Source organism: Xyrauchen texanus, chromosome 4 (genome assembly GCF_025860055.1).
Source record: "Xyrauchen texanus isolate HMW12.3.18 chromosome 4, RBS_HiC_50CHRs, whole genome shotgun sequence".
Classification (NCBI taxonomy): domain Eukaryota; kingdom Metazoa; phylum Chordata; class Actinopteri; order Cypriniformes; family Catostomidae; genus Xyrauchen; species Xyrauchen texanus.
Window position 1 is genome coordinate 56,320,326 of NC_068279.1, and position 25,674 is coordinate 56,345,999.

General features: G+C 38.9%; 1 protein-coding gene and 1 pseudogene across 1 annotated transcript; one reads left to right on the forward strand and one right to left on the reverse strand.

The window, feature by feature from the left end:
• Positions 1-372: 372 nt before the first annotated feature.
• LOC127640160 (ras-related protein Rab-14) lies at positions 373-14,457 on the reverse strand. The gene is made up of 8 exons (XM_052122586.1): positions 14,362-14,457; positions 9,017-9,075; positions 8,852-8,905; positions 8,464-8,641; positions 7,962-8,028; positions 5,568-5,655; positions 5,439-5,469; positions 373-2,040 (listed from the first exon to the last, which is right to left on the reverse strand). Exons 2-8 carry the CDS (start codon positions 9,066-9,068, stop codon positions 1,863-1,865), a joined length of 648 nt encoding a protein of 215 aa, XP_051978546.1. The 5' UTR covers positions 9,069-9,075; positions 14,362-14,457; the 3' UTR covers positions 373-1,862.
• Positions 14,458-20,405: 5,948 nt separating this feature from the next.
• LOC127641771 (uncharacterized) lies at positions 20,406-22,282 on the forward strand (annotated as a pseudogene).
• The last annotated feature ends 3,392 nt before the right edge of the window (positions 22,283-25,674 follow it).

Consider the following 25,674-nt stretch of genomic DNA (forward strand, 5'->3'; position numbering starts at 1 on the left):
CCACTGAACATCATGGAGTCAGTCTGACATTATATAAAGAGACAGATGAAATAGAAGAACTGAAACCACCAAGAAAAACTGTGTGCAGGTGTATCTCGGAGAATTGGGGATGTTTTAAAGGTGGACACACCGAATATTGATTCAGCTTGTTTATGTTTACTGGACTTTGATTGACATTAACTGATAAATGAAAACTATTTATGGCATTATTTTTGAAGACATCCATATGCAAAATTTTTCACAAGTGCCTATAATTTTGCACAGTACTGTATACATGTATATATTACTGTCACTAAGCAGAACTCTTGCTGACATCCAAGGCTGAAGTCTTACGTTCACAGTGAAACCACAACACTGGATGAAATACTGTTTTCTGTCTGCAGCGTTTTTATTGTCATAATTAAAATCAAAATGTCAACATTTTTTAATCATATACACAGAATAACAGACTTTAAATGTTAGTACAGCTCCTTCAAATGTTATACATATGTACTGTTTTTACTCATTCAGATAGTAAAGAGATGCCGAGACAGTTCAAGAGGCTAATCCACCAAGATCCTCAAATGATCATAAGATGATAAAACATTCTGTGGAAGAATTCTAACATATGCCAAAAGTCTCTTTAGCTGAGGAAAAGTGCACCTCAGAGAGTTTGTGAGGTACATACTGTAATATTGATACTTGGAAACACGTTACAGCTTTTCCCAAACAAGAGTGGCATCTCACAGAATATCACATCATCGGTCCGAGCGAAGAGTCAGTGCGGTTTCAGCATCATCATCAACAGATATAGCCCTATATACAGCAGCTCAATTAGATTTGATGTCATGTGGTACATAAACTGAATTAAAAGTCCCCCAAATACTCACCATTTTGGAGAAAGTACAGCCTATACAACTGGAGCTGTTTCTGTCACATGATCTGAACAATAAAAGTAGCAGTGTTGTAAAACCACTCGAGTCAAAACTGTATGTTGAGCTAGCACAGTAACATATTAAACCATGATAGTAATAATATTAACATGAATTATAATAAGGCAACATTAAAATAAAATAATGTTAAGGACAAACAAACATCTATTGATTTGATCAAAGCATAAGAATAAAATAAGAGTCAAAAGTATCATTTATAAAAAGCAGGAAACATCTTTTCTTAAAGTGTCTTTGATTCAGAAATGTGTCCAACACAAACCAACTTTACATACACCCGTGTTTGCGTCTTCACCCCAATGAGAGAATGCTGCTGTTAATCTGCGATCGAAATCATTGGAATCGGCACAGATTTCATAAACACATTATTTTGAGCCCTGAAGGCCTTTAAATGTTCTCTGAGCTTCAGTCATCTGCAGCACGGCTGATCGCACTACTATGGAATGAAGTTAGTCTCAAAATGATTATAAAATGTGTGATGAAAACATAATCGCATCACCTGTGCCGAGCAGCCGCTATCAAACTCATGCAGCAGCAGCAATATCATTTCTGATTATTGTCAGCCACTTTCTGCTTCTTCCTGTACAAGTCTCATTTCTCAGTTTTACAGAAGAACAAATGTTACGTTATTGAGATATAAAATGAACCAATAAAAAATAACCTGTGTGGTTGTCAGCAGTCTCACAGATTCCTGTTGCGTGATGAGTCAATGAGTGGCGGTTAATGATGATGGGAAATTAAGAAAATGACCAGGAGAATGAGAAATGAACATGGACAGATGAAGAGGAGTTTCCCTGCCTGACCCGTGACCCCTCCCATCTGTGGCCCACACCCAAGTGGCCTCGGAGACGGGTGACTGTGGGCGTTTGAGAGTGATGAAGGTTCTGTAGAGGAGGCCGGATGGTTTTGTGGGCAGGTGGAGGATGTTGGTCATTAACAACCACACCCCTCTCTCTGCGGCTGTGGTTCACTGGTGAGCCGCCCACCCTGCGGCGCTGATGGTTTGTGCTGCACGCCCGATTCAGCCGCGTTCAGATCCAAACTGCCATCCTGTATGTTCTGGTAGATCTTCTTTGCTGCTTCCAGAAACGCGTCCTCTACGTTCTCACCTCTGTGACGAGAAACGCAGATTTATTTAATTGGCCACATAAGTTTCACTTCAATTTCTGAATGTCACTGCATTTGAAAACAAAATATCAAAGCAAGTGTCATTTATTTTAAAGAAATCTAGCAGAAGCACACTCTTCAAACCAAACGTTTCACCAAAAAACTTTTGTGAACTTTTGAGCAGAACTGATTCACTACACATCACCAGAACACCCGTTTGTTTTCCCATTTCGTCATGTCATATTTATTCATTTTAGTACGTTTGACTAAAATAGCAAATCATTGAATATTGAATAACATTTTAGTAGACAATAACGTGCAAAATCATGTATCAAATTGTAAATGACCAAACTTTAACCATATATTCACACATTTGATTATTTAACCTTAATTGTTGTTGGAGTCACTTTTGACCCCTATCATTGATGTTTTTTATAAAAATGGGTTTCTTCATCTAAGGAGAATAAGGCTTTGTGACTTCTTACACTTGGAATCTAAATACACACAAAAAAAAGTTTAGTTTTTGACTTGATTTGATGATTCTAGGTAGTTTTATCTAGCAGTGCGACACTCGTCGTGTTTGGGACTAATCTGACCAGAATAAGAAATGAATGGGTTAGACTGTAACACAGAACATTTTCTTTTTTTATTTATCGGATAAAATAAATAAATCAGCAAAAATGCAGAACACACACATGCATGTTTTGTTTTTATTATAACGGTGAGAACATTTCATCGACTACCATTGTTTTCATTTCAGGCTAATGATGTCTTCTTTCTCCCACCCCTAAACATAACCTTCACACAAACCTGTGCAAATCACTAGATGTAAATATCAACATCATTTGATCCACTTTTATTTACTTGTGAGGATAATTAAAATGTCATTTCCACTATCTTCCTACATTATCACTATCATGTTTACTATAGTAGTGATGACATTTGACTCTCACAGGTTTAGACACATCTGTAAACACATCCAGATCTAAGAGCCCACTGAGAGAAAGTTTATGCTAGAATTTTTGTTTCACATAAATGATAAAATGTTTACTCAATTGTAACACCATAGTCAGGTTTGACTGTAAACTTTGTGTCATAATTGCAAAATTAAAACATTGGCTTATATAGATCAGCCAATGCATGGAGAACTGAAGCATCTACTTGTATAATTCCCCCAATGCACTTTATTTTTTGGGGGGTCTTTTTTGTTTTAGTCTTTCAGTTAACTGAAGTGAAGGTTTTTATAGAAGTGAAGATAACATATAAATGTAGTGTTTCTACTAGAGTGAAGTTGTGTTAATTACACATTTTATTTAAGACTGAAAAATGCTTTTCTCTACATTCTGGCCTTCCATTCACATCGAGACAGTGTTTTTGTCCAGGGAAAAAGAGCTTTTCAAAAATGCTCTCTCAAGGGGATAGATTTGAAAACGCTGTATTTGTTTTGTAGTATGGACTGCGAAAACAATTACATATTTGTTGTCATGTGATGCGGTCATGCGATCCATTCAACCCACAACATTCAAGATGGTGGCCTATTTTGTAGCGCCGTTGTTGTGCCTGCTATCCACTTTGATAGCACTGTTAAAGATAAATGTTAATTGGTACAACCTTCACCGCACGGTGACAGGAACTTTATTTGGAACTTAATTAAAGTTTTAGTGTAGAATACATTGAAGTGTAGATTAGCAGCTTTTGGAAAATGTTTGAAATCGGCAGTGCATGGAGTGTTTTCACATTTATATGGACGAATACGGACGTAGCCTGTCTCTAATGAACCGGGATTAAAGGTTAAACATACAGTGGCATGCAAAAGTTTGGGCCCCCCTGATCAATTTTTTTTTGCTGTGAATAGCTAAGCAAGCAAAAGATGGCCTGATCTCCAAAAGGCATAAAGTTAAAGATGACACATTTCTTTCATATTTTAAGCAATTTAACTTTTTTATATTCATCTTTCAAGATAAAAAAAAAAAAGGAAAAGGGTCCAAAGCAAAAGTTTGAGCACCCTGCATGTTCAGTACTTGGTAACACCCCCTGGCAAGTATCACAGCTTGTAAATGCATTTTGTAACCAGCTAAGTGTCTTTAAATTCTTTTTGGGGGATTTTCACCCATTCATCCTGGCAAAAGGCTTCTAGATCTGTGAGATACCTGTGCCATCTTGAATGTTGACCTCAACTTGAACTCCACCGTTCCTGTTAACTGCCATTTCTTAATTACATTACGTACTGAGGAAACGGCTACCTGAAAACACTTTACTATCTTCTTATAGCCTTCTCCTGCTTTGTGCGCATCAATTATTGTAATTTTCAGAGCGCTAGGCAGCTGCTTAGAGGAGTCAGAGTATGTATAAAACTTTGAAACGTGCATCACCTGGCCTTTCCAAATGATGATTGTGAACAAGCCATAGCCCTAACAAGCTAATTAACGTCCGAGACCATGGTAAAAGTTATCTGAGAGCTCAAATCTCTTGGGGTGCCCAAACTTTTGCATGGTGCTCCTTTCCTTTTTTTCACTCTAAAATTGTACAAAACAAAAATAATACACTAATATTGCTTAAAATATTGAAAAGAATGTTTCATCTTTAACTTTATGCATTTTGGAGATCAGTTCATCTTATCCTCACTTAACTATTCACAGCAACAGACAAAACGTTTGGGTGCCCAAACTACAAGCCACTGTATGTACAAAACACATTTGTAATTTATCAACATAACATGAGAAACATGTCGTGAAAACCTGAACTCCTGAATTAATAGCATACAATTAATATACTGAAGTCTAAGCTACTTTTGGAAATGTACTCTATTGTGAATCCTTCACACTTTAGAGAATATTCAGTTCTTTAGACCAGTGGTTCTCAACCCTGTTCCTGGAATATCTCCCTAATCAAACACACCTGATTCAACTCATCAGCTCTTTAGTGGAGACACCAAAACCTGAAGTAGGTGGGTCAGAAAACGGAGATTTACAAAATGTTTACATAAACAGCATATTCTCAACACATTTCATTCACATAACATTGTGACTAGCTCGTGTCTTAATTCAAGTTCACATGTTCATCCTCTCCTTCACCTGTTCATTCTAATGAACATCAACCTGTTAGCAAAGAGGATAGTTTAGCTTGTGTTCATGCAGATCAAGTGGGAAATCCACAATATACTACGACTGAATTATCTGATTCAATTCTTTCAAGATTCAGCATGTTGCATTGTCAAAAAAACCTTCTTTAATGAGCATTCCAGTCAGTCATTCTGTTGAAGGGATAAACATTGAATCTGCGTACTGTTTAGAACACTGTTCAAGTCAGGAGCGTTTTTATGCAGTTTGGGTAGGCAGCTCATTAGGGTTTGAAACAGATACATATTCAATAGGAGAAATAGCATTTGCTGTAATAACTCACGTTTTTGCGCTGGCCTCCAGGAACAACAGACCTGTGAATGAACATCAGACCACATTAATGACACGCATGTTAAAAACACAAAACAGCTTAATCTGTGTATGACTGATTTGAAAGCCACTGCTGACTCACCGTTCTCTTCAGCAAACTGTTTTGCTTCTTCATACGTCACGTCTCGCTGTGCTTCAAGATCTGCTTTGTTTCCTATCAGTATGATCACCTGCAAAAACACATGTGTAATCTTTACTTTGAGAGCCCAACAGCTTGCCAATCATCTAAATGAATCAGTAACCCTATTTCAAACCCCAATGCTGCTCCTTACTCCCACCCTGAACCCTACACCCATTCTCCTAGTCAAAACTTCCGACCCAAATACAGATTTCAGTGCTAAAACCACATGCTGTCAGTGCTGTTGCTAATTACCGTCCTGGTTACTTCCGTAACCTCCATTCCTTGATGGAGGGAACGAGACGTTGTGTCGATGTAGTGACACTAGGGGTCATTCTTGAAAGCCCGAGACGCCTCTGATCTTTAATAAAAGGCCAATGAGAATTGCCGCGTGGTATTTGGATGCCGCTCCAACCGGACATACTGGTATAAAGGAGAGGACACTGCATACAGCTCATTAGATTTTGTGCTGAGGAGCTGAGAAAAAGGTCCCGGCCATTTCAACGGGTAGTTCAGCATTGAGCATTCTCAGCATGTGGCAGGAGGGACACATCAGGAAATGGAGGTTTACGAAAGTAACCAGGACATTCCCTATCTGTCACTCACATGACATTGTCTAAAAACACCACAACTAGCTGAACTGTGTTACGTGGGATGGCGGTGCGAGGTGGACAGACTGCTGTGTGCCACAAAGCCAGCGCATCTAGCCGGCACGTAACCTCCCCCGACGCAAGTGTGAGTGTCGTGCAACCCAACTGGGGACGAGTTGACTACCCAAGAATAGGTCAGACTTAATGGAGGGGCCTCTGCCTAAGGAAGAAGCCGTCTGACAAAAGGGAAACATATTTCAGCAGAAAATACTTCACAAGTGGTTGCCTACAGGGAACAAACGCATGTGGAGCACCAATACCAGAATGGGGCTAGGTTAGCACCAGTAATGGGCTGGCAGTGATTTTCTCCGCCAAACTCACCTGCCGCAGGGCTAGGAGGAAATCAACCAGGGAACACATCTGTGAACACTACTGGGAAACAACAACAAAGATCTTCAGCTCAGGGGAGGTGCTAGGTGCAAGCGATATACCCAGACGGTTGACCCGGCTGACCTGTGCATTCCTGCTAAGACACGGGACGAAACCGGCTCAACCCGGTTTGTAGAACCTCGTGAAGGTATTGGGTGTAGCCCAGCCCGCTGCTCCGCAAATGTCAACCAGAGAAGCGCCACTGGTCAGAGCCCAAGAGGCCGCCACACCCCTGGTAGAATGGGCCCGTAGGCCTGCAGGGGGCGGCACATGTTGAGCCTGGTAGGCGACAGCTATGGCGTCGATGATCCAGTAGGTGATCCTCTGCTTGGAGACAGCACATCCTTTCCCCTGTCCCCCAAAGACGACAAAGAGCTGCTCAGAGATCGTAAAGCTCCGTATGCGATCCAAATAGATGCGTTAAACGCGCACCGGACACAGCAACGCTGTGGCTGGGTCTGCCTCCTCCTGGGGCAGCTCTTGCAGGTTCACCACTTGGTCCCTGAAAGGTCAGGGTCTCAGGATCATGTGAGAGTAGCCCAGACCGAACTCCAGGCATGTTTCGCTGACAGAGAACGCTTGCAGGTCCCCAACCCTCTTGATGGCGGTGAGAGCCATCAAGAGGGCAGTCTTCAAGGAGAGCAGCTTAAGCTCAACTGACTATAAAGGCTTGTAGGGAGCCCCTCGCAGGCCATGAAGGACTACTGAGAGGTCCCATGAGGGAACGAGGTGTGGCCTGGGAGGACTCAACCTACTGGCTCCTCTTATCCCCCATCTCCCCTCATCTTAGGAACCCTTATCTACAAATGTTCTCTTCTGAGAGAAAGAGAGCTGCAAAAATGTTTAATTGTCTTTGTTGTAGATTTGTATTCGTAGAAGTGTATTGTTCAAAAAGGTAATTTGGTGTGTGTATCCTGGATGCTTCAACCTTCTGAAACCCCAAAGAAAATGCACGCCGGGAAAAATATTAACTTTTCATCGAAAAGTATAGAAGCATTGTTTTGTTTGTAAAAATAATCAATCGTTTGTGTTCAGAAGAACTTTCTTTATCGACTGGAGTCGTGTGGATTATTTTGATGCACACTAAATATGCATTTTGGACCATCAAAAAATGGAGTACATTCACTTGCATTGTTTAAAGGAAAAAAATAAAGGCCTGAAATAAAATCTTAAAAATATTAAATTCTGTTTTGATGAAGAAAGAAACTCTGATACATCTTGGATGGCCTGAGGGTGAGTAAATTATCAGCAAATTTTCATTTTTGGGTGAATCAGTTTAATCTTTAATCTCAGGAATTGGTGCAGGAACAGCAGTATTGGGACATATGGGTGCACTCACAGTATTGGGGTTGGTGAGGTTCCTGGCGTCGGTCAGCCAGCTGCTCAGGTGATTGTATGTGCTTCTCCTGTGGAGAACAGACAGGGCAGAGCACCGACAAATGCTTCACCAATGGTTGTCATTAACCCTAACACAGCAGCAGTTCACTCACTCAACATATTCAAACAAAGCTTCAGAAGAGACACAAAACATCAGAGCATACTTTGGTTTATACTTGTTCTATATCAGTGATCCCAAACGATTTTATGGAGGATGTTTGAAGTGTGTAATGAAGTTTAAATTTATAACCAGTTCTCATTAGATTAGGGAAAGTCATAAAGTATATTTTTGAGCTGCCTCAGATCTCAAACACATAAATGTACATGTATTGCTGAAGGGTATGATGATATGGACCTCACAATAACAGTCTGTTGTGCATGTTGCTGTGATTGCACCAGCAGTCTTTGTGTTCCAAGCAGAATGCATTAGCTAGTATGAGTAAGCAGCAGCAGTAACACAGTACCTGGTGATGTCATACACCATCAGCGCTCCTGCGGCTCCTCTGTAGTAGCTGCGTGTGACCGCTCTGAATCGCTCCTGTCCCGCCGTGTCCCAGATCTGCAACTTGACCTTCTGTCCGCTCACCTCGATTATTCTAGTGCCAAACTCCACGCCAATCGTGTGTGGGCAGTCCGCCATGACTGAGGATGGCAGAGAGAGATATCAGTTAATCAGAAGTTTTTAGAAGATTTCTGGGCATCTAATATCTAGAAGGCGCAAAAACAACCACCTGAACCTCAAAATCAAATGAACATATTGACCTCTTCATTGGAGCCTAATCTGCAGTGCTGTTCAAACACACAGACAGTGAATCACACAAACACCACACTCAACATCAGCCTGATACTCACACTTCTTTTCTGTGAACTGATGAAGCAAACAGGACTTCCCTACACCCATATCACCTGCACAGAGACAGAGAGATCTGAGAGTACTGTTCTCTTACTGCCGGCCTACAACGTTGTCAAATTAGGCCCATGTTTAATTAATCCAGTCTATTATTGATAGTTACTCACCGATGATGATGTATTTGAAGATGTAGGAGTAGTTGTAGGGTGCAGTGGCCATCGTCGCTCTGAAACACACACACACACACACATACACAAGTCATGTGACATGCGGAATTTGTCTGACTTTACAAGCTTTTACAAGATCAAAAGTCAAAGATGAAAAAGACACAACTCTGAAAGCATTTTCTTTATGCATACTATACTTTATGTAAATATTTGTTATGTAGTTTCTGAAGGGCAGTACTAAAATAAAATTATATTTGTTTACATTCTGAAAGAGGTGTGAAAACTTATGCACTCTAATAAATATATATTAAACCGCCAATTAATGGGTTATCAGCTGACTTTCCTTTGGCTTTCTATCTTGTTTCTAAACAACAATCTAAACCAAGCAATTCGGTGATTTGGCAACTAAAAACAGGCATTTGGCTCCTAAATGTTTTTTTTTTTCCTCCAGTTTTTTAGTCTGTTGCCCTGAAACTGAGATTTACATAAGCGGATTTGTGCCGTTCTGTAATGGAATTTTTCTAATGAGGTCATTTTTCAAAATAAAAGATGTAGTTATTCAAACTGTTTATTTGTTGAAAATCTCCCAGGAACAGTAGTAAAGAGCTGTTTAGCGCAACCTGGTCTCATAGTGAAAACGTGACTGTGTACATTTTTGCAAAACTTGTTATACTGTACGTGTCTCAAGGTACAATTCCCTGCCATTTCCAGGAGAATTAACACTATTTTATTCACTTTCACTTAAATCATGACTTAAATGGCTGATTATGAATTTATAATATCTAATTTTCTCTCCATTACGCAGAACCTGATATTTTATGATATCGACACACTTTTACTTTTGAAAATGATACATTTTAATGCTTGTATTATATACTCACCAACATACAGCTCCAGAAACAATTAAGAGACCACTGCAAAATTAGAATTTTCTCTGGATTTACAGGAATGTGTTTGTGTTGAATTAATATTTTTGTTTTATTCTATAAAGTACTGACAACATTTCTCCCAAATTCCATATGAGAATATGGTCATTTAGAGTATTTATTTGCAACCGACATTGAGAATCATTCGCATTGTATTAGATGACAAAGCAGAGCACTAAACCACTGTGAAGCACGCAGCACATGTAAACTACATTATATAAATAAATCACAGCATTTGTGCTTTAATCTCAACTCAAACTTTATTTATACAGCATTTAAAACAACAGAGTTGCCCAAAGAGCTACACTGTAATAAAATGTAAAACATAAAATTTCAAAATTACCACATACACAAACACCAGTATTCAAAAATCCAAACACTCTAAAACTGTGTCCTTCATTTCATTTGTCAGACTCAAAGTGTAAACAGATGAGATTTCAAACACGACATAAAAGTCTTCAATGATCACACAGAGCCGTGTCGCAAACTGTTCGTCCGGTAAAGTGAAACTTCCGGCAAAATACATGTCATAATAAAAGCACAATCCAAAATAAAAGCTAGATACCTGAAATGTTGTGAGAGAAATAATATTTTTGCGGGCCAATTTGGTTGCTAAGGAGACCTGACTGGAATCACTCAGCACGCCCTGGATTCAAACTCACGACTCCAGGGGTGATAGTCAGCGTCAATACTCGCTGAGATACCCAGACCCCAGGAATAAGTCATTATTAAATTGTTTTATGTATATATGTAACACAAAAATATACAGAAAATGACAGAATGTAATCCTAGTGACAAATTTCATTCAGTTTTCTTTGTTTTTATTATATCTATATATATAATTGTTTTCAATCAGATTATGGGGTGGGCTGCAATCTTTCTTTTCCTGTTTCAAAGATTTGTGTGACCAGAAAACTAAATTAAAATCCACTGCACTTTAGCAAAAAGGAAGATATCAGCTTTTCCAAAACGTATGCAACAAAGCATTTTTTTAAGCATGATGTGATCACGCACACCATTTTTATTGATAAAAGCCCATTTTAATGAAAACACGCAGAAGACATCAAATTTCACAAAAAATTTTTTTATACATTTTCACTTTGTCGATAACAAAACAGCACGAAAAGTGGATGGTAACTAGGTTTACGTCAGTGTGTTAATGCATGATATTAAAGTGCAAAAAAGTGAGAAAAAACAAAGAAAGCCCAAAGAGAGGCACACTGTTTCTCTCAGGTGCAGCTGAAATTTCATCCACGCACAATTGCAACATTTCGAGCAGAATTGTCCATTCATTTAGTATTTATTGCAGACAAGTGTGGGGTGGTGCTTTGCTGCTATCTGGGATGCAATCAGGATGGATTAGCGGTTACACCTCAAAGGAGATGCTGTCACATGCAATTCTGACTATCTTTGTGGTACGTTCATACATTTTAGACCCTGTTTAGACCTGTATTTAGCATCTGACCACATGTGATAAGATCACCAAAAATGCATTTAATACCAGCTGTAAACGGGGTCAAAAAGTGGTATCAGTGTATCCCTACTCATTGCGCCAGGATGTTTGAAAACCACGTCTTAACTCAGCACAAAATTTAAACTGAGTTCCTGCATTTACAGTTTGGAGATTCACCACATGTTTAAACTCTGAAAATATAGTGGAACATCAAATTATGTCCCTGACAATCACTGTTGTAGCCGTTTTATGATAACGGTCGCAGATTATTTTCAATTATTACAATTGTTTAAATTTACAATTGTATTTATGGTCTAATTTGTAGGCCTAAAGGTATTCTTCCACCTGTTGTCGTATATATTTAATCTGTGTTGTTATTTTTATGGCGTTCCTGAGCTGCTAACCGCTAACTAGCATGAGGCTAAAGACACATGTTCAGATAGGTTTGGAATTGGTATGATTTTTTTGTCCACTTCGTTATTTTATATTTCCATTTTGTTTGATTTGTAGGCTAATTTCAATTTAGAAATATTTTTTGTTTAATGTTTTAATAAATGTATTATATTTTTCAAAATCGATTGGTAGAACTGAAGTGCGTGCCAATAAAATCACTGTTAATACTAGCCATGATTTGTGTGACAATAGATAAAAATGATTAATAATACTTACATTCAGCATTTTTACAGAACATACATATTCCATGCATATAAAAGGAGCGTGTGAATGTCACAGAGATATGCCCGACAATCATCAAGGACGCACTTAATGCACAAAAAGGCATAATTTTCAATTGCATACAGTCTATTTACACTACCAACTTCTTATGAATGTGCTGTCTTTGTTTATTTCACTGGTGTTTGACAGAGAATGGACTATATAATAATAATAATTCCTTACATTTATACAGTGCTTTTCTAGGCACTCAAAATGCTTTACATAGTATAACAACCACCAGTGTGCAGCAGGTCTGGATGATGTGACAGCAGCCATAGTGCGCCAGAGGAGAGCAGAGTGATGTAGCCAATTAATGGAGGGGGATTATTTGGAGGCCCTGATTGATAAGGGCCATGGGAGGAATTTGGCCAGGACACCAAGGTTACACCCCCTACTTTTTACCAGAAGTGCCCTGGGATTTTGAATGACCACTGAGAGTCAGGACCTCAGTTTAATGTCTCATACGAAAGATGGTGCATTTTTACAGTAAAGTGTTCCCGACACAATACTGCGGCGTTAGGACTGCATAGACTGCAGGGTGAGCACCCCCCGCTGGCCTCCCTAATACCACTTATACAGACAGTGGAAAACCCAGAGAAGAACCTCAAAATTAAATTGCACTTGACCCAGCCCATTTGCGTGGGTGAAATCGCCAAACCCAGAAGCGTCTAGACCAAAACTTCATGCCCACTGATTATGTCATAGCGCTGCACTTAGTAATGCACTGTAATGCAGGTATGCCTTTATCATCACAACACCATAATAACGTACAGTCAGTGTGAAGATCCTGCCTCATCACATGACCCTCATCATGTGCTCACATCACTACACTGAAGATGGCGCTTATCTGTGGTACAGTCATTTGTGTCAGTAAACTTGTAAAACAGCTGCTCTAGAGTCAGTTTCAGACTGCAGAGCGATAGATATCAGAGTTCCTGAACACAGAGAGTCATGTGACCTGCAGTGTCAGCACTTCGCTCATCTGATTCACAAACACTCACGTGATTTCATCCTTCATTCTGTTCACTACATACATATTTACACACTTATCACATGAGAAGTGCTGCAATACAACTGCTGGAAAAGTCTGCAAGAACAGAGATGACAATGAGACTGCGTATAGTTGAGGTGTTTTTCAAATAAATCATGAAGAAGCATCAGAAATTAAGAGGAACTCAAAGAAAATACCACCAAACATGACCAAAAAATAAATAAAAATAGAGAGAAATCCCTGTTTTTATTTGTGACATTGGATGTAGTTTTTCATATTCTAGTATAATCATAATTATACATACTATGGCATAAAATAGGAGTTAATTTAAGGGATTATAAACTCTCAAATTATTAATCAAATGGAGAACTACATAGATTAATTGAGGTATTAGAAATGAAAGTATGACACATAGTATATATATCTTTCTATGTTTAGAAGAAAATATGCCCTCACACAAGTACAAAATGCCCCTGAAAATCAAATCCAGATGGCAATTAGAGCTCTTAATGGGAAAGTTATTTCAGACACTGCAATAAACAAACAAAAAACAAACATATTATTTCATCACGCATGTAAGGTAGCACCTGTGATGTGAAGATGCTATATAACTCAATGACAGAAAAACAATGACTGACTGTTTTATACATCACTTAAAGAGGACCCGAAGTAAACTCCATCCTCTCTAAAGAAACAACACATTTGAACAATGTAACACAGCAGCTCCATGCGGGAGACTGTCAGATATCTGCTGTAGTCACTAAAGCTTCATATACATTTATTTACACTCGTTTACCTGCACGACCAATATAATGGCCAATAACAATCTAGCAAACTCAAAGGCAGACTGACAACAGACCTATCCCGAATTCTTTCCTATGTTAACTCGCACATCAGTTGACGGTATTAACTAAATAATATCGTTTATTCAGATATTATTTTAAATAAATCAGTTTGGGTGTTGGTTCTCTTCCTGTCAGCTAATGTTGTGTTTCTACACAAAAAATTACATCACAGATACAGACAGCACTCTACATTAACAGACAACAACAATAACATTATTCTTTTATATATTTAATCTGTGTTGTTATTTATATGGCGCTCCTGAGCTGCTAACCGCTAACTAGCATGATGCTAACGGCACATGTTCAGATAAACATTCACTTTAACTCTGAACTGACAGATTGTGTTTTATCATATGAGTCAGACTGAAGTGTTCCCGCGCAGTGTGTGTGTGTATGTTTGTGGTGTCTGTTCTCACCTGTACTCGTGTGTGTTCAATGGAAATCAGTGTGGTCAGATGATGATGAAACCGATTCTGATCAAGATGGCGGCGGCACAAAGACTGAAACAATTCCGAGACTGACCGCTGAGCGCCGCCACTGACAAACAAACGGAAACTGACAATGGGAACTGTAGCAGTTCCGAGACTGACGGCTGAGCGCCGCCACTGACAAACAAACGGAAACTGACAATGGGAACTGTAGCAGTTCCGAGACTGACCGCTGAGCGCCACCACTAACACACACCAGCGGATACTGACCATGGGAACTCTAGCAGTTCTGAGACTGACCGCTGAGCACCACCACTGAAACACACCAGCAGATACTGACCATGCCCAGATAGCAAACTGACTCCGGAACGGATCTGCCACGGAGGTATCACAAGCTCCGGAACGGATCCGCAAAACGGATCCGGAACGGAGTCCACTTGCACAGCGCAACGAATCCGGAACAGATAAGGATTGCGGATCCAGACTAGATCCGTGGCAGACCCTACCCGTATCCGCTGATAAAGCAGCTCACCCGCCGCGGATCCGATCTGGACCCGTTCATTTCGGTCTGAAAACCTTTCAGATCCCTCATTCAAAACTAGTAATCTGGCCAAAACTACATTAATGTTTCAAATCTAATGTTTTTTAGATAGACTAGATTGCTCTATAAAAGCTTGAATAGTTATTAATGTGTCTGCCTTTATTAATATTAATAAAACATGAAATCATTCAAAATTTGAAAATCATAATTTTTAGCCAGTAACAATAAAACTATATAAAAAAATAGGTCTTTAAAGTCTATAAATGTATTTACTATTTTAATAGTTTTATTCATGTATAGGCTACATTGAATAGACATTACAGAAAAATGAAATTCAACCATAAATTGTTCCAAGAACATTGTTTTATTGAATGAAAAACATTTTACTAAATGAAAAAACATTAAAAAAAATAAAAAAAGTCACTACTGTTGGGTCAGGATGCTGACAGTGGGACGGCTCCTTGAGCTTCCCCTATCTGCTGCCAGGTTGAACCAACGTATTACATTCTTCGTAATCTCGTCATCGGTGGCGGCACGGGAGACATGGCTCTTTCTCACAGCACCTGTAATACACAAGCAGATTTTCATTAAATGACATGAAATCACATTGAAACTACCAAGTTGTTTTTTTTAAAGGATAGACATAACCACTGCCTTTAAAACAAAAGTGTACAATCTGACATTTATAGGTACACTGTAACTTTTGGCGCTCTAGCGGTTAATAAACAGAAACTTTTTCGTCTTGCGGTAGAACATTGTAGCCAGAGCTACTTCTCTTGGTTTATTTCTATGGCAAGTCACGGCAGGTAATGGGATACTCCGTAGCGGTTGGCATCCCGCGCTGTCTAAAATAGTCAGAATATAAACACTTATTATAGGTGTGTTGTAGTGATTCAGGATAAGACAAATCACACTTTGGAAGATGGATTCATGATATACTTGCTCCTTACATTAATGTTGTAAATTTTAAACAAAAAGTGTTACTGTTTCAGTTTAAAACTGTTAAAAAAACAATGTTTTTTTTAGCTTGTATTTTTTAGCCAGACAATATTTAATACATTTACTTACACAGGAGTAACTTTTTAGACTCCATCTGATTGAATGATTTTTTCCCATTCGTGCCCTTCCAATTGATCCTCCTCCCAACATCGTCATGGAACATACTGGAAAGGATGTTCCATGTGACACGTTTGGTGTCATAGCCCCCAATAGTTGCCAGGGAGGAAATCAAAAATGTAACAAAAATTTGTTATTTATTATAGGCATAACAATATGACTTTCTGATTGGCTGGAAGACCATTAAAAACATTTATAAAATGGCTGATAAAAGATATTTGCTTAAAATATTAAAGGTATGCTGCGTAGGAATTTCTCCCATCTAGCGGTGAAATTGTATTTTGCATTCAAACGAATTGTGCTCTCTAGCGCCTTGCTTTTTCAAATGCGTGTTGCATCTATGGTAGCCGTTATGTGCCAAGAAGCTATGACAACATGTCTTTGAATAGCAGTTCATCGAGTTTAATTATACATGTTCTACTGTTATGCTGCCTATATAATGAATTACACAACCAAGCAATGAAAAAAAGCCTGTAATTTAGACCGTAACACTGACTGACTTGTCGAGAACAAAGCAGGCGGCTTCAGCGTCTTTCAAAGTCTTCCCCTTTCAAAGTCTTTCTCCTTCATTAGCTATTTCCACCTGGGAAAAGCTATCCCGATATTTACCCTCGTTTTTTAAATTCGCCGGTCAAGTTTTCTTTTAAATTAAATTATTTGCTTATCCCAACCAACTATTAAAAAAAGTTTACTTGTAAGCGTCTTTTTACATGTTAGCCTAGAAGCCTACGTATCATGTAACTATACTTTTCCATGTGACGCGAGCTAGTTAAATAACATGAGGAAACATGGAAAACAACCCAGAGATTGCGGACCCTCCCAATACATTTAAGTCAGCAGTATGGCAACATTTCGGCTAGCGGTGGAGAATAAGGATGGCAATCGTGTAGTCTACAAGATCCACACAATTTGCCGTAGGCTAAGTGTTTTAAGAAGCTTCCTCAAATGTGAACCGGTAACACGTCCAACATGCAGATGCATATCCTACGGCACATCCCGAAATCAATTTAGTTGGAGCACAGAAAACAACCCAAAAGCAGCAGCCTACACTGCCTAGTTTAGTTTAATAATTTGCATAGTTAATATTGTTCTTTGGTGTTCAGTTTATACAGGTTTTTCAAATGTTATTTAATAAAAATACCGGTATATTTTTTTCTCTCAAAATCTCTTCACCCCATCTCTTCACCCCGTGATCGAATCGCCATACGAACCGAATCGTGGCTCAAAAATCGTGATACGAACCAAATCGTGGGTTTGGTGTATCGTTACAGCCCTAACATTTTTAAATTAACCCCAAGGAGAATAATTGCTACAGTATATAACTATTGTTTATTGTTAGGTCATTTTATCTGTTATCTAACAAATAGAATCTTATTGTAAAGTGTTTTTAATACTACAGTTTCCATCTTTCTAACCGTGATATACACTATAATAATATATGAAAGTTTATTCTAAATTAAGCTTTGGTACCGAGAACCGTGGATTCTCACTGGTATTGGTACCGAATACTGAAATTTTGGTACCGTGACAACACTACTTGGGCCAGTTGCCGGAACTGTCATTTGCCCGATCGGGCCAGTGCTGCATCTTCAAGGAAGTTGATAATTTGCGAATTTTTAAGCCTTGACAATTTAAATATTCAAGCGCAAGGAGACTCAGTTTGGTACTCCACTTTGGTGGAGAATTTATTTGTCATGATGTAAAAAAAAAAAAAATAGACTCAAACTAGTAGAAAAGTGTTAAATGCTGTAGTGTGGACCAGTGTCAGTATTTGACAAAATAGCTGGCTAAATTTGAAAACGGTTTGAAACAGTATTTAATCTTACTTTACTCAGATGAATGGAAAAGATGAAACTCCAAAACCAGACTGGTGGCACTTGAACAAACTGTAAGCTGCAACAGAACACACACACACAGTATCTTAATATGATATGAAATAATTATCTGAAACAACATTACATGGGGAGGTGGTGGAGAATATATTTGTCATGATGTAAACAAAAATAGACTCAAACTAGTTTAGCAGAAGAGTGTTAGGCTAAATGTTGTAGTCTGGACAAGTTGGCTCAATCAAGTTTCAAACAGTACTATTTAATCTTACCTTACTCAGATGAATGGAAAAGATGAAACTCCAAAAAAACTGGTGGCACTTGAACGAACTGTAAGCTGCAACAGAACACACACACACACACACACACACACACACACACACACACACACACACACACACACACACACACACACACACACACACACACACACACATGATGTAATCATGATTTAATATAATATTAATACATTTTTCTGAAACAACATTACATGGGGTGGTGGAACTGTCAAAATGTAAACACAAATGGACTTAAACTAACGTTATAACAGAAATTCAGAAATTCAGTTTTAAAAAGTAACAGTAGGCCTAACACGATCATTTCTCGCCTGACATTTTACTGGAAAGTGGAGAAAATATGCGCTCAGGGTTTGATAAAAATCTGGAGAGCTAACTTACGTGACCTCACCTCCCAGAGAGAAATAATTCCATCCAAATATATTTTTAATCAGAGTTATTAATTACCAAATACATTTTACTCAAATCTACGCCAATGACAATTTGCTAAGTTGTTTTGCCACAATCATTTCAGAAATAAAAACATCGGTATGTTGAACGGTATGAATATTACAGGCTAAGTAACGTTAACTGTACAAATAAAGCATATTTTAACTATTCTTACCGTGTTCCGTCCTCGCTGAACTGACGGCAGCAGCTTTTCCACTGTGGAGAATGATTCAGTGATGGTGACGGTTGAAAATAGGCGCGTTCAGTCAGCGAATCCGCCCAGCGTCTGTAGCGAGTCCGCGAGTTGACAGTGCGCTGTCTGTAGGCGGGGAATATTCTGTGCGCATGGCCGAATTGAGTCTGAGAGAAGAGCGGCCCTGGCGGCTTGAGGGCGGATCCGCCCCGGAGTCTATTGCTATCAGGGTGGGAACTCTAGCAGTTCTGAGACTGACCGCTGAGCACCACCACTGACAAACGAACGGACACGAACCATGAGAACTGAAGCAGTTCCGAGACTGACCGCTGAACGCCGCCACTGACACACAACAGCGGATACTGACCATGGGAACTTAAGCAGTTCTGAGACTGACTGCCATCAAAATACCAGTGAAGCAGTTCCGAGACTGAACGCTGAGTGCTGACACTGACAAACAAACAGAAACTGACAATGGGAACTGTAGCAGTTCCGAAACTGACCGCTGAGCACCACCACTGACAAACAAATGGAAACTAACCATGGGAACTGAAGCAGTTCTGAGACTGACCGCTGAGCGCCACCACTGACACACACCAGCGGATACTGACCATGGGAACTGAAGCAGTTCTGAGACTGACCACTGAGCACCACCACTGACAAACAAATGGAAACTGCCACCAAAATACCAGTGCTGGCTACTTCGTCTTCCAGTCAATTATTGCTTATTAAATTGGATTAATATTAAATTAATATAAGTCTTCTTTTATCCCAATAGAACAATTAGGTTAAAACACCAGCGGATACTGACAATGGGAACTGAAGCAGTTCTGAGACTGACCGCTGAGCGCCACCACTGACACATGAGCAGACACTGACCATGAGAACTTAAGCAGTTCCGAGACTGACCGCTGAGCGCCACCACTGACACACGAGTGGACACTGACCATGGAAACTTAAGCAGTTCTGAGACTGACCGCTGAGCGCCACCACTGACAAACGAGCAGACACTGACCATGAGAACTTAAGCAGTTCTGAGACTGACCGCTGAGCACCGCCACTGACACATGAGCGGACACTGACCATGAGAACTGAAGCAGTTCCAAGACTGACCGCTGAGCGCCGCCACTGACACACAACAGCGGATACTGACCATGGGAACTTAAGCAATTCTGAGACTGACCGTTGAGCGCCGCCACTGACAAACAAACGGAAACTGACAATGGAAACTGTAGCAGTTCCGAAACTGACCGCTGAGCACCACCACTGACAAACAAATGGAAACTAACCATGGGAACTGAAGCAGTTCTGAGACTGACCGCTGAGCGCCACCACTGACACACACCAGCGGATACTGACCATGGGAACTGAAGCAGTTCTGAGACTGACCACTGAGCACCACCACTGACAAACAAATGGAAACTGCCACCAAAATACCAGTGCTGGCTACTTCGTCTTCCAGTCAATTATTGCTTATTAAATTGGATTAATATTAAATTAATATAAGTCTTCTTTTATCCCAATTGAACAATTAGGTTAAAACACCAGCGGATACTGACAATGGGAACTGAAGCAGTTCTGAGACTGACCACTGAGCATCACCACTGACAATCGAGCAGACACTGACCATGGGAACTGAACAGTAAGTGTGTTTTTATTAAAAAAAAAAAATTAAAACAATTTGCTGGCCAAAGTAAATTTTCTACATATGAGGTTTTCTGGTTCTTAAGTAAATGTATGTAGGTAAACAATGACATATCATGCATAATGGTGTATACCCAATGTATAAATACCCATTATTTGATTAGCACAATATTAGCGCTGAAGTACAAAACTAGGTGCTTTCTTCCAGAATGGTCACGATAGGGCAAGATGAACCAAACTGTCATGGGAAAGTTGAGCCACTGGTTTTTACTAAAAAAACAACAACATTCTAATAACTAACTGTTCTGTTTATAATGTTTGCAATTAAAAGATGACCTTAAAGAGTGACATTTTTATTGATTTTTTCTAGCAAAGACCCATAATAAAAACATAACCTGTATTTAATGTATCCTGGGTCACATTTCCTTTTATGTTGCATAGTTTTGGACGTGCATCAAGTGACATTGTTTTTGTTGTTGATGTCAGGAAGTTTTCTCTCCCCCCTTTTAAAAATTGAAGAGCATATTTACTTATATAAGCCCATTATTATCCCATCCATCCATCCATCGTCAACCGCTTATCCTGTGTACAGGGTCGCGGGCATTATTATCCCATTTGTTACTAATTTCAAACATAATTCAAACAGAACACACATATTACACAGAAGGAAAGGCTCCTCGTTACCATTGTTAAGTCAGTGTAGCTATACTTAAATAGTAGTAATAATAATAATAAATGAATATATTTATGAAAAATAAATACTAGCTGAAACACATCTTGAAACTTTAACTACAACTGCCACTGTTGATATAAAATGTGGTCTAATAGATTCTACCTTTAGATTATTTCATAAGAAACTAGAACATGTTGTCAAAATATAACAGTTACTTTTACACGTAAAATCCTGAAACAAATTTGTAAAGGTGATGATGTATAATGAAAACAAATGTGTGCATAGCACAGTGTTGCGTTTTTCCTCAGTGCTATTATCAGGAATCGTGGAATAAGTTTCCACTGCTATGCCGACATTACACAACTTTATATTTCTTCAAAACCTGATGAGATTTCACAATTCTCAAAATTAGCAGAGTGTATCAATTAAATAAAAGATTGGATGGCCAGAAATTTCCTTCTACTCAATTCTGAGAAAACAGAGGTTCTAATTATTGGACCAAAAAACGCTAAAAATAAGCCACTACAATATAATTTGACTCTCGATGGATGTACTGTTACATCATCTTCAACAGCAAAGAACTTAGGTGTTATATTTGAAATCGATCTGTCCTTTGAAAATCAAATTACAAATGTTTGTAGCACAGCATTCTTCCTCCTAAGAAATATTGCTAAATGAAGGCGTATGCTCTCTGTTGCTGATGCCGAAAAACGAATTCATGCGTTCATGACCTCAAGACTAGATTATTGTAATGCATTACTGGGAGGATGTCCAGCAAGATCAATAAATAAACTTCAATTGGTTCAAAATGCAGCAGCCAGAGTGCTTAAAAGAACTAAGAAATATGATCATATTAGCCCCATTTTATGATCGTTACATTTGCTACCTGTTCAGTTCTGTATTAATTTTAAAATTCTGTAAACTACTTACAAAGCTTTGAATGGTCGAGCTCTGCAGTACTTAAGTGATCTTCTACCATGCTATATTCCATCACGTTCATTACGATCATAAAATTCTGGCCTGTTAATAGTTCCTAGAATATCAAAATCCACAAAAGGAGGTAGATCCTTTTCATATTTGGCTCCTAAACTATGGAATAGTCTCCTTAACACTGTTCGAGATGCAGACACACTCTCTCAGTTTAAGTCTAGACTAAAGACTCCTCTATTTAGCCAGGCATACACCTAATTTATCCTCCAACCCACAATTAGGCTGCTTTAGTTGGGTCTGCCGGAACCAGAAACCAGAAACATTGATCATGATTTAGAACTCTGCAATAAATTGAATGGCATCTATGCTTATACTATTTAATTTGTTTCCGTCTCAACCTAAGGACTCCTATACTGAGTTCACCAGAACCGGCTGGATCCAGCACCATTCCTGCTTCATGTTGGACTCTACTGCTACTGTAGTAGTTTTTTATGCCAATTTTGTGAAAAATCTCTCAGCATCTTTGGGGTTTTGATTTCAGAAGAATAGACTTTATTGTCATACAATAAAGCCGAGTTGCCTACCGTGAAACCACAGTAACAACAAGTTGCAACACATTCTCACCCCGACTCGTCACGTACGGACGCTTCGGGCAGTTTCGTCGCATATTGACGCGCCGGGTACACCTTTGGCGTCATTTTTCGAAGCGCAGGGCAGTCCCATAGGTACCGGAGCGTGCAGCGTTCAAATGTCACGCTACAATGGCCCTCCAACCGGTTTTTTATGTTTCCAAACCGGACGCGTCGTAAAACGACGCCAAAGGTACACCCGGCGCGTCAATAAGCGACGCTAAGGGGTCCTGCCCGAGCGTCCGTATGTGACGAGTTGGGGTGTGAGAATATGTTGGCATCTCTGGTTTGGTTTTACTTAAATACATCTCCTCAAACAAGGTGGGGTTACATGTATTATCTATCATGCTCTTCATTGACTCTGGTCTTGACCATATTAAGAAGTAACAGAACCACCTTTGGAAAAGATCAATTCTCCCAGCAGTCATGAGAGCCCCCCCAAGTAATGCTATTTATGTTTCTGCACACACCGTCAAATAGTCACACATATGTTTTACACACAGTAAACTGCATGTTTGCACGTCAGACATAACTGTGGTACAAATCAACAATGTTTTCATTGATTACTCCTGATTAACTTGATAAAAATATACTACATATTCCCTCCTCTGTGACTTTTTATAGTCACAAATTAACATATTTAAGCATGTACGTGCTAGAGGTTCGGTCTTGTTTTTGGTTGTCACAGTTATGTAGAGTGTATCAAACAAAATATTCATCCTAATTTTAAGAGTTCTTGCTTATAGTGTAGATGTCTTCAATCCAGATGCTTTGCGCATCGTAGAGGATCACCCTTTGGGGAGAGGTTAACCAGCACTTACACCCAGGGTGTGGTTCTTCATATCTTCTTATATATTCATTGAAGGAATCAGTTTTCTCCCAAGTTGGTCTTTCTGTCCATTCAGGGTAGTTGCCATTGCATTGGGCCACTCACATCGATCAAAGTCATCTGCTTCACTGTTGCTCGAATCCAAAATTATTTTACTAATGATCACACACAACATTATCTTATCCCTTCCACAATGTGGTTATTCCAAATATTATATTAATTTTAGTTCATTGTGCACCCCATTTCTTTTGGCAATCAGGCCATGTTAATTTTTAGTCACCACCATATATTCTTTTCCATTCTTCATTATTATTAAAATGTACATGAGTTCAATAACAGCATAAACAAAAATAATTTTCCAATCTTCATCATGCAAACAATCCCAGGTTTGCTTAATACTTCTTTAATAATTTAGGTACTTCTTTGTATGCAACGGTTCTCAAAGCTTTACCTCCAAAATCAATCTATAATTGATCTTCTACACAGGGTGTGATCCCCTGATAACACAGTGATAGAATGCTTGTTATTCATCGCTGTGATTAAATATTTTAATAAAGCGATTATTAAGACACAGTCGGGTTGAGTGGAACTCACAATTTCTGGCAGGTTTCTTCTAGACCTCCCTTTTGATGCTTCTTTCCTAAAAGCATCCATCCACTTCCTGAAACCCAGTTCACCCTTCTTGGGCATGTTCAGGGCGGTGACGCCCTGTCTTAGGTAGCTCTCATTTTGCAAATGGAGAGTCTTTACCCGTCATTGGGTCGTCACCTCTTGCCACTGGAGAGTTTTACCCATCATTGGGTTATCATCTCTTGTCTCTGGTCTCGGTAAGTCAAGTCAAGTCAAGTCAATTTTATTTGTATAGCGCCTTTCACAACACACATCGTTTCAAAGCAGCTTTACAGAATATTAGCATTAACAGACGATAAGAACTGTAATGTCTATAAAGTCGATTAATCATCATTGTGTAATTTAGATAAAATACAAATTTTAATAGTGTTTATAAATAATTAAATTATAATTGTATTAATAACCCCAGTGAGCAAGCTGTAGGCGACTGTGTCAAGGAACACAAAACTCCATAAGATGTAGATTAATGGAGAAAAATAACCTTGGGAGAAACCAGACTCACTGTGGGGGCCAGTTCCCCTCTGGCTAACATTATGAATGTAATGTAAATATTAATTATGTATAGGTAAAATCATGGTTTAAAATTATTAAACTAAGTGTTAAGGGTCAGTGATTAAACATCGATTTTGTTTGAACTGTAAGATTAATGACCAAAGTCTTTGAAGTCCATCTTGATTAATTGCAGAAGTTCACATAGATGCAATTGTCCTTGTTAATTGGCTGATGAAGGCTTTTGTTGGCAATAGTTAGTCTAAGCATTCCATTTCAAGATCGTAGTCCATAAATAGACTGAGGTGATGCAGGTTGGAGTTGGCATAATTTCATCCTCTGAAGTCCGTCATAATAGATTGAAGTGATGTTTGGCTGGCACCGGCTGCATTTAGTCATCATCATTCTGCGACATGGTACCGCGGTACCGCTCAGTCTTATTATCCAGTCTTTAATAATCTGGTATCAGCAAACAGATATTTTCCCTTGTTTCAGGGAGCATCACCTGAGAACCATCACAGCCAATGGAGCCATCTACAACTGCTCAAACATTGAGACAGTCCAAAACATGGTTAAATTCACAAAGCATTATTCAAAGTTCAACAATCTATTGAAATTGTCCAAATGAAAAGTAAAATGCAATAATTGAACTCATTAACAGTTCACTAATTTCCATTCAAGTTGTTATATTTTCTCCTTTGGCAAAGGTCACAAAAGACCTTGTCTCTTGGTGAAGACTAACCATCAGAACAAATCAAAATACAGGGTAATCTCTGTCAAGCTTCTAAGATGCTTAATTTAAATCATCACTTTAATTTAATAATTTCTAAGTAGTTTTAGAACCTACATTTATTCATCCAGATGTACATTCAACCAAATCTCTTATCTTTAGTATGAGATTCAAATTGCCCTCTGAAAATCAAAAAAATCTTTAATCATGATGAGGAAAGCTGTTTGAACCTTTCCTTCATATTGCTGTATCTAACATTATTGTCAAATCACATCATTTTCCATATAAAAGAAAATAAAACAATTTTGTGATATGGTTTTAGCCCACTTAAACAGAGCGAGAG